This window comes from Alternaria hordeiaustralica, assembly GCF_023758085.1.
Source record: "Alternaria hordeiaustralica strain BMP 2776 chromosome Unknown scaffold_4, whole genome shotgun sequence".
Taxonomy (NCBI): Eukaryota; Fungi; Ascomycota; class Dothideomycetes; order Pleosporales; family Pleosporaceae; genus Alternaria; species Alternaria hordeiaustralica.
Genome location: NW_026056776.1, coordinates 1,410,597 through 1,419,890, shown reverse-complemented (window position 1 = coordinate 1,419,890; position 9,294 = coordinate 1,410,597). Strand labels below are relative to the sequence as shown.

At 53.3% G+C, this 9,294-nt stretch overlaps 4 protein-coding genes across 4 annotated transcripts; 2 read left to right on the top strand and 2 right to left on the bottom strand.

Moving 5' to 3' along the window:
• Positions 1–1,099: 1,099 nt before the first annotated feature.
• J4E84_003254 (uncharacterized protein) lies at positions 1,100–2,230 on the top strand (the record flags this gene model as incomplete). The annotated part of the gene is made up of 1 exon (XM_049385871.1): positions 1,100–2,230. One exon carries the CDS (start codon positions 1,100–1,102, stop codon positions 2,228–2,230), a length of 1,131 nt encoding a protein of 376 aa, XP_049246748.1.
• Positions 2,231–2,564: 334 nt separating this feature from the next.
• J4E84_003253 (uncharacterized protein) lies at positions 2,565–5,384 on the bottom strand (the record flags this gene model as incomplete). Its single annotated transcript, XM_049385870.1, has 2 exons — positions 2,565–5,183; positions 5,379–5,384. 2 exons carry the CDS (start codon positions 5,382–5,384, stop codon positions 2,565–2,567), a joined length of 2,625 nt encoding a protein of 874 aa, XP_049246747.1.
• Positions 5,385–5,429: 45 nt separating this feature from the next.
• J4E84_003252 (uncharacterized protein) lies at positions 5,430–5,798 on the top strand (the record flags this gene model as incomplete). Its single annotated transcript, XM_049385869.1, has 3 exons — positions 5,430–5,432; positions 5,486–5,566; positions 5,619–5,798. The coding sequence occupies 3 exons, from the start codon at positions 5,430–5,432 to the stop codon at positions 5,796–5,798; spliced, it is 264 nt and encodes an 87-aa protein (XP_049246746.1).
• Positions 5,799–5,946: 148 nt separating this feature from the next.
• On the bottom strand, positions 5,947–9,287 carry J4E84_003251 (uncharacterized protein; the record flags this gene model as incomplete). Its single annotated transcript, XM_049385868.1, has 3 exons — positions 5,947–6,410; positions 6,465–9,076; positions 9,127–9,287. 3 exons carry the CDS (start codon positions 9,285–9,287, stop codon positions 5,947–5,949), a joined length of 3,237 nt encoding a protein of 1,078 aa, XP_049246745.1.
• Between the last annotated feature and the right edge of the window lie 7 nt (positions 9,288–9,294).

Below are 9,294 nucleotides of genomic sequence, written 5' to 3'. Positions count from 1 at the left end.
AGTGCCATTCCACGTTTCCATTCTAAACCTAGCTCTGGCCCCGCACAGACTGCTCGATTGGGATGTATCATCTTGGATGGCAAAAGAGTGGATAGAAACCTCCAGACTTCCTTGAACTTCCATTGCAAGAGGATGTGGACCGTTTGGAGATATATGAGGCATCCCCAACAGCTGTTGGTGTTCAACGAAGTCAAGGAGCCAATCGAGACAGGACAATGATCGCCAGATTGGCCTGATCCACCTCTCGTTATGGCATTCGATCCAAATTGTGGGTTCCAGCAGGATCTGATTTTGAGAAGATGAACTTTTGTTGTTGATACGTTGTGAAACGGTAAGCTTGATAGCCATACACAGATAAGAAGCTATCATGGAATCTCTCGTGCCCGACGACGGTAGCGTCGTAGTGAGCCCTGCAAGGGTAGTGTCAAGTTGTCGGCGAACTTTATCGAACGTCTTCTGCAGTTGAAGCGGAGGCGGAGCATCTCTCAAGGTGCCTACAAGGTAATCATCAATCCTTCTGGTGTGGCGCAACTCGACCGGCCTTGAGTGCGCTCGCTGTTGAATAGGCGACACGGCTCCGTTCATTCTTCTTCTCTCAGAGTACTTCAGGTTGACATGTGATGTGAGCCCTTGTATGCGATCAGTGACTGGAGTGAGGAAGTAATGTGATACCTTAACAGGCCACCTGGTCGTGACTTATCAGCCTTGCGACTAAGTACAACATGAAATATTTGAAGTCAAACTTACAAACCGACACGAATGCTATAAAGTTTATGTCAAAATACCAAGCCCAAGATGCTTACGATTTGAAAAGGTGGGCGCAGTGTTTTGGAAATGCAGAAGATGAGGGGCATCAGCTGAAGGTGCCTAGTTGTCCGTGGCTTGACCGGACAAGCGCTAGCTACGTCGCAGCTGAAATACATGCGCGCTGACGTCCTGAGGCTGAGTCTAGAACAGCAAGATATTGCTTTTGAAATGCATACCCCGCGTCCAGCTGAAAGGTGGTACTTGTACACGAGAACGCACTCCTTTTCCCTTATCGTACGAAAAGCCTTGGAAGCGTTGTGGGTGCTCCATCAAAACAGAACCAACCGCTATCATGTCGCTTGACAGTAAAAATCTGTTTTCAGAGTCCTATTTGCAGGAAATTCTTGGCTTCACGCCACAAGAGAAATGTACCTTGATCAATTCTTTCTGGCCTCAGCTGAATCTTTCAGAAAATACATACAGCCACAAGAAGTACGCAAGCTTGCTACAATTCTGGGGCAGCACGCTGCAGAACTTGCATCCTCCTAACTCCAAGTTTGCGACAGAAAAGTGGGGTGGCCTCCTTGCTATAGTGAATGAGCTGAGGTCCGATCGAAATGGGACAAGGGAAGTGTTAGTCGCCAAGATCAAGAAGACATACCTTATGAACTTCAGCAATGAGACTATTTCGGGTTCCATGGAGCTTGCAGTCCGGCTCTGGCTGGGGATACATGTTTACTCCAACGAGTCGCCCAATTTGCTCAAGAATCCAATGGATACATGTGTCCCTTGGGCGGATGATCAATCTTTGGGGGAAGCAATTGCTGTCCACTTCTCTCAGAAAGCGAAAGCAGCACAGTCCGTGCAAAATCGTCCACTTGACATGTCGTTCACTGCTATGGGCCTAAAGAACACGCACCGATTGGATCTACTCTGGACCGACAACTTAGTGGATCATCTGAAGCTTGAAGGATCCACTGGAGACCGACGATTATTCATCTACAAACAGAAGACTTGTCTTGTCAACCATCGAGACGAACCGACATCAACAATTGTTTCAAAAGACGTCTTGAATGAAACTATCAGAACCCTCGATCTCCTGTTTCCCGCTGGAGACGATCAGGCACGAGAATTCTTGAACGAGTCCAAGGTGCAAATGTGGATACTAGATGGATTAATGCAACCGCGGGCGACCGAGCTGGATGACTTCAAGTACTGGAAGAGCCGTCTCGCACGATTACTGGATTTGTTGAACAGTCCTCCGGAGACAGTGCTCCAGGCGCTGACGGATAGGAGAAACCCCGCCGAGTTTGCAACATTATGGGTGGCTGTCTTCGGAGTCTTCTTCCTGACGATCATGTTTGGCGTCCTCTCGACAGTCTACTCGGTCAAACAATACCATGTCGCTGTCGATTCATACAAGCTTGCCCTTGCGCAAGCCTGCCAACAAACTTCCCCACCGTTACCTGGCTATTGCGCTTAGTCGACAACATGCTTCCGTCACCAGCAGTCGATAGCAGGAGTCTGGAAGCGCTCAACAGCATCGAACTTCGCGGAGCGGATAGAGGAGGGTCGAACAATGGTGGCCGATGCTATGATATATCTGTTTTGTAACTAAATTCATGCTCATCGACATTGACTGTCTCACATACTTCTCACCCAATCATCGCAATTACACCTCCAGAAAATATGCAATGCTACCATCTCATTCAACCTCTCTCCCAGAAAAGCATGTAACGCCCATTCTCGCAATGCCATACTTCCCCTCACTGGCATCCGACTCCCTCCACCACTTCCTCTTATCACCAGAATCCACCCTACGAATCCCTCCGTCTCCTCGACGGCGGACTACTACCATCTCTCTTCACCCTCGGTGCCGGACTTCCACTATCGTCCCTCTTCATTCTCGGCGGCGGACTACCACTATCCGCCCTCGCCTTCCCATTAGCCTTCGACGGTGGCGGCGGGGAACTAGTATCCCTCCTGCGAGTGCGACGCGGAGGTGGACTGCCACTATCCGCCCTCGCCTTCCCTTTCCCCTTCGATGGCGGGGCACTGCTCGAGCCACGTCTACGCCTGGGCGGCGGAGTGCTAGAGTCACGACCACGACGGCGTGGTGGTGGGGATGGCGAACGCGAGGGTGAGGACGTGTACTTCCTGCGGCGGGGAGGTGGAGAACGGGATAGCGAGCCGGATGGGCTGCGTCCTCGTCGTGTGGTCTTGGATTTCGGGGGCGGAGAACGGGATCGGGAGGACGAGGGACTGCGGCGGCGTCTCCTGGGCGCGGGGGAGCGGGATCGAGAGAGGGAGGTTGAGTAGGAGCGCTTGCTCTTGAGTTTGCGTGGTGCAGGGGAGCGGGATCGCGAGCGGGATGCGGAGCTGTAGGAGTCGCTTCTGCCACGGCCTCCACGTTTACGAGCTGGTGTTGGGCTGCGTGTGTACGAGCGTCCTCTAGAGTCGGATCTGGATCTTGATCTCGAGTCGCGCCTTCTGCGAACCGGGCTCCGGGAGCGTGAGTAGCTGCTCGAACTGTAGCTTGATCTTGACGAAACGCTGCGGTCGTCGTCGGAGTTGCTCTCTGGTTCGGGCAGCGGTTTCGGCTTGGGCGCAGCGTTCTTGAGCCAGTCGCGCATGCCTTCAGTAAGCACACCCATACCGATCGCGGTGAAGTAGTTGATCGAGAAGCGGGTCTTGCTCTGGTCGTCGGCATCGGTGGGGAAGAGTCCAGTAAGGCTGTCTTGTAGCATGGGGTCCTTGAAGCGCTCCACAACCACCTTCTGCCCGAGAGAAGCCAGCAGCTCTTCGAACAAGATCTTGACGAAGATACGCGAACTAGAGGTGGTATCTTCTTCGGTCATCTTGACCACCTGGAAGACGTGCCAGCCGATACCGTCGGATGCTAGCAGATGCGCGAAGAACTGTGCGATGATACGAAGGCGGTTCGTTTCGAAGCGGTGGATAGTCTCGTAGTAGTGCGCGAATGCTTCCTCGAAAAGGTCGGTCCACATCCTGTTCAGCTTGCAGAAGCGCTCTCCAATCATGCCGTAGAACTTCTCGTATGTGCGCTCCTGGCTGGCGCACTCGACAATCATCGTGGTGAGCTCGTTCTCCAAGCCATGTGGCAGGTTGATGCGCATGAGTTTGTGCACGCACTCCTCAAAGCCACCGCTGCTCTTGATGGTCAAGTAGATCGTTCTTCGCAGGTTAACGAGATCCGCATTGGTCTGATCCTTGACGTCCATGGCCTTCACTTCCTCGTCCTCTTCATCCTCAGATGACGCATCTGTGTATCCATCATCGTCGCTACCCTCCTCTTCGCCTAGGATCTCTGCCTTGATCTTCGCGTACTCTTCCTCGTGCGCTTCGTAATCGGGGTCGACCTTGAAGAGGTTGAGACCATCCTCAACCTTCAAATCACCCTCGAGCGTGTGGTTGTGGGTGATCTGATCCTCCTCCTCTACCAGGTCCAAGTCCTCCCTGATAACCGGGTTGTCCTTGTACTTTGTGCGCCTGACCTCGAAAAGAACCTCAATCATGTATTGTGTGCGCTTGTCGATGTCGGCTTCGTGGAGGATGTTGCGCATCTGGTCGAAGATGGCATTCGCGATCGCAGGCTTCATCTCGTCGAGGAAAGCGCCGACCTCTTTCATGATACCGACGGCGATCTCAACAGAGTCGTCGGAGGGCTTGTTCAGCAAGAGGAGCAGGATCTCGGCGATCAAGATCTCGTGGACGACTTGCGTGTTGACGAGGTGGGAAAGAAACATGGTACTCGATAGCGCCACGGCCTTGTCGTTCCTCCTGAAACCCTTCCTGAACTGCACAATCAGGCGCCGAACCAGCAGATCGCCAACTTGAGGCAGCTTCGTATTGACAATAGAGACCATAGCCGCATAGATAGGCGTGAAAGGCAAACTCGCCGCTTGCGCCTTCATAATAGCTCTGCAGAACAGCCCTCGTCCGCGCACCAAGTTCTCCGAGAACAGCTCCGGCACGATCATCTTGATATTCGCCGTATTCGTCTTGTTGATCAAACCCTGGATCGACTTCTTGAGCGCCTCCCAAGCCATGCGCTGAAATTCAGGGCTGCTCTTATCCGTAATCGACTTCTGCATCTCGCGCAGGCGCGCAGGCGGGATATACGCGCCTCCAGCACGTGTCTTTGAGTCGTCAACGGGCAGCTTACGGTTCGCGCTGAAGGCATTCTGGAACAGCTTCAAGCGGGAGTCGTCATCGGGAAGGTCGTTGGTCGTAGGCTTTGGCGGCGGGCGACGGCCAATACCGCCATTGCGACGGTCGTCCTCCTCTTCATCCCTCCTGCTTCGCTTTGATGGCCCAGTACTCGGTCCATCGTATGGGGAACGCTCGCGTTTGCGCGGAACCTCTTTGGCGTCGAGCTCGGGCTCAGGTGAGGGCAGACGGACGGCAGATGCGACCTCCATCGTCGCGCAGTGGATCGTGTTGGAGGTGGAGGATGGCGAGTGTTGAGGCGGAGAGTGACGCGCTTCGCAAAAGTTTAGCTTACAGGCGGTTGGGCGATCGAAGGTTGCGGCGAACGGGCCGCGGTTTCGCCGACAGGGGTCTTGGCTTGGCGCGACTTTGGGGGGAAGGGCCAGCGAGGTGATTGTAACCACCATTACTCCAAGCTAATACACTCGTTCACTCTTTCGCCAATCTTCACAATGGTATGCTCTCACACGTATAGCATTCAAGGCTGCGTACTGACCAACTATAACAGGCCGATCGCCTCGTAGGCCTCAGCATGCTCGTCGCAGCGACTGCCATCTTCGTCTACTACACCGTCTGGACTCTGTTCATGGTATGCTTTTGTGTGATCACTTCGTTCTGGTACATATACTGACTCTATATAGCCCTTTGTAGACGACGACCACATCCTCCACTCCCTCTTCCTCCCACGCGTCTGGGCCATCCGCATCCCCGTCATCCTCCTCATCCTGGGCACTACGGTCGTCGGCAGCTTCCTCTCAGTGGTCATGATCAGGAGCAATCGGAAGAAGGCACTCAAGGCTAAGCAGAAGAAGGCCTCATAAACGCTTACGGCATTGGGTGCGAGTAATAATCTTCCACAAAAGGGGTCAGCTTGGAACGGCGCAAGAACATTTAGTTGCGTCGATATAATTGGATTGGTAGCTGGAGAGCCTAGAGGCATAATGAAGTCGTTCAGATGTTCAGTCTCGCCTACATGACATTGCAGTTCTCCTCTGTGATGACAACCGGTCTACCACCCTCTCCTTCCTCATCACCTCCACCACCACCACCCTGCCCACGGGCAATATGCCGAGCCAATTGCGCGAAGACAGCCTGGCTGATGAAGTAGTCGTCTCTTCCACCCTTCCTGTCCATGTCGTTCTGACTCGTAATCTGATAAGCCTGATGCATCCTTCGTCGACTACTGAGTCCACCAGGGGCAACCTCATCGTCACTGTCGCTAGGAGCATCGACGGCAGGCTCACTTTCAGCCTCAGGTTCGGCAGCGCGGTTGCGACGGCGACGACCGAAATTCAGACTGGAGAAAGCAGCCGGATCGGACGAATGCACTCCGACACCTTTCCGTGCGTTACGCTGGAGCTGCGCATCTGGAGAGAAGATCTTGATAGTGTGGTCGATACCTGAAACCGCCATCGTAGGTTCATAGGGGTGACCTGATCATGTTAGAGCCTGCGTCGCCATGTTTGTGTACTTATACTTTGACTTACCTTGAATGACGTTGACCACCTCTCCATCTCCCTCTAGGATATTTACGAGTTCCGCTGTCTTGCGATCCCAGATGAACACGTGGCCTGAGTCGCTTCCACTGACCACGTACTCATCCTGCAGTCCGAAGTAGTTGACGTCTTTGACTGTCCTGGCGTTGCAATGCCCAGTATAGACACGTGTATGAGGTACACAAGGTACATCGCGCTCCACCCTCCATCGCCCGTAGCGACTGCGGCCAAAGTCTGATCGCCATAACATGTTTCCAGATCTTGTGCGTGATAAGCCTTCTTCGTCTTCGTCGTCAGTGTCGTCCTCTTCTTCTCCATCATCCGATTCTATATCGCCATCACTGTCTTCGTCGTCATCATCATCGTCGTCCTCTTCTTCTTCATCCCCGTCTTCGTTCTCTTCATCGGCGCTCTCAATAGCCACAGAACCCGACTCGTTCGCGTTGGCAGAGCTGGAGGTAACCTCATCCTGATCATTACCCTCTCGTGTTGATGTGCCGATAAGTTCTGCATCACGAACCGGACCCTCGTCTACCGAAGGATCGATATCCTCCTGTTTTTCTCTCAACGCCTTCTCTTCGGCTCTAATCGTCTTGTCTGATATGCCTTGGCCGCCGTAAGCGCGGTCTACGAAAGCGAATTTGATGTCCTTGGCGGCATTGCGTAGAACACCCCTCCCAACATAGTACACCCATCTTCGTTTTGCCGTAGCTCGGGTTTGTGTGGGCTCGCTAGAAGACGCCGACTCCGATGTGGACTCGTTCTCGCCGGTGAGATCCGCAAATGGTATTGCGATGGCATGGCCGAAGGCATCAACAGCCTCAAACTCGGAGTCATACAAAACGCGGGTGCTGTCTGTCTCATATTTGGAAGCATCGACGTTGACGATCTTAGTGTCGTCTGCCAATTCGATCAGGTATGGGATCAGTCGTTCTTGAATGGCATCCATATCCGAACCATGGGGGATGGGAAAGCGAGTACTACCACTCCGGCTCGAAAATCCTTCCACGACTGCTCCAGGGCCACTGTCGATCCATAACAGTATGGCTTTCAGGAAGTCGTATCCGAATTGCTCATGTTGTGGTGGATCGCGCTCTCTTGGCGCTGGTTGTATTGAAGCGAAATACTGGGCGATCAAGGCATCAGAGCTTGATCCAGTCAAAAGCTGTCCACCTAGCACCCGTGCTAACGTCCCAGCCGCTTGCACGAATCGACGAGACGCTGCCCTGCTATCGCGAAGCTTGTTTTGTACTGCAACGTCCACAGGATCTGGATCAATTGGATAGCCCCACGTCCTATCGATGTCGTCCATGTCGGGCAAGATCGAGTTCGCTAGACCTACAATGGATGTGCATGCGAGGTGGATTCCAGACTCCCCAAGCTCACCTAGCTCGAAAATTCGTTTCGCTATCTTGACAGTTGTACTTGCGATGCGGTAGTGGTCTGATGCTCGTAGATCGTTCAATTCCTCTTGCGTCATGTGGTTCTCGGCAGGAGGATGGATACGGATATCTTCGCTCTGACCATTGCCGTACGTCACTCGCAGTGCCAGATCCTTGTCGGCACTTTCGGTGCGTTGTCTTGATTCGGCTCTCTCAACACCTTCTTGAGACAAGGTACTAGACTTCGGTCGCTTGCGCTTCCTGTTCGTGTCCTTCACGCGATGGCCAGATGCACTATTCGACGTCTTGATGGGCGTCACGTTCTCTCTAGCATCTGGCGCCCGTAGAATATCGAAACTGTAGATGTGATCCTGAGACCAGCTCACAACGAGCTCGTTCGGCTCGGCATCACTAATTTTGCATGCTGTGATGTGACCACCATCATTTCTCTTCATGCGCTGCTTTCCGTTGGGCGCAAACTTCTTCACACATTGCGTCGCCTTCCCTAATAGCTCATCGTCATTATCGTTCCAATTCTCTGGACTCGAAAGCCTAGATCCACGCTCGTTGTTTAAATCGCGGCCAAGCATCCGTCGGTCATGCAGGAAGCAATGGAGATGTGCCCCACCGAGTGCAATGTAATGCGGCTGACTAGGCGAGCATGACACGGTATTGAGATCCAGTCCATATCGAGCATACGAGATGAGTGGCGGCGGGATGCTGTCCGAGGCATCTTCATCTCTCGCCCATGCGGGCAGCATGGTGTCTCGCGGAGGTGGATATGCCTTGGACGGTTGCCGTACATCCCATTGTCGTACCTCGCCATCGTTCGAGCACGTAAGGAAATAGAAGGGGTTGTCTTCAGTGACGATCCGCTTCACCGTATCGGCGTGGCAACGGAATGCTTTCGCGTTGGTGTCCCCTTCTGTGAGCGTCAGCCTGCGGCGTGCTCTGCCTGTACTGCTCGCATTGCCTGTAGACCGGAGGGCCGAGTGGCCTGAATGCTCGATATCGAATATCCGTACATCGTCTGTCGCGCTGACAATTGTGCGATCGTTGGAGTAGGGCATGAACTTCACGGAGAAGATATTAGACTGATGTCCTGTCTGGATTGAGGTGGTAAGATTGAACTGCGACGTCGACGATTCGGGGTGGTACGAGTGGATGTTGATGCGATGGTCGTCGGAGCCAGAGGCGAGGAGGCGGCCAGAGGTCGACCAGCTGGTAGAGTCAGATTATGCCACAAATGTACAAGGAGGATAGTGACATACCTGAGAGCATTGACACATCCGTTGTGGCCTTCTAGTTCGTTTACGATATCGAGGTCGTCCACCCATTTACGGTCGCCGTATATTGATCGTATGTCCGAGTATTTCCTAGGCTGTTGTCCGACTTCGCGCTTGAGTAAGCGATCGTATACAGTGTACTTCATTGTGTCA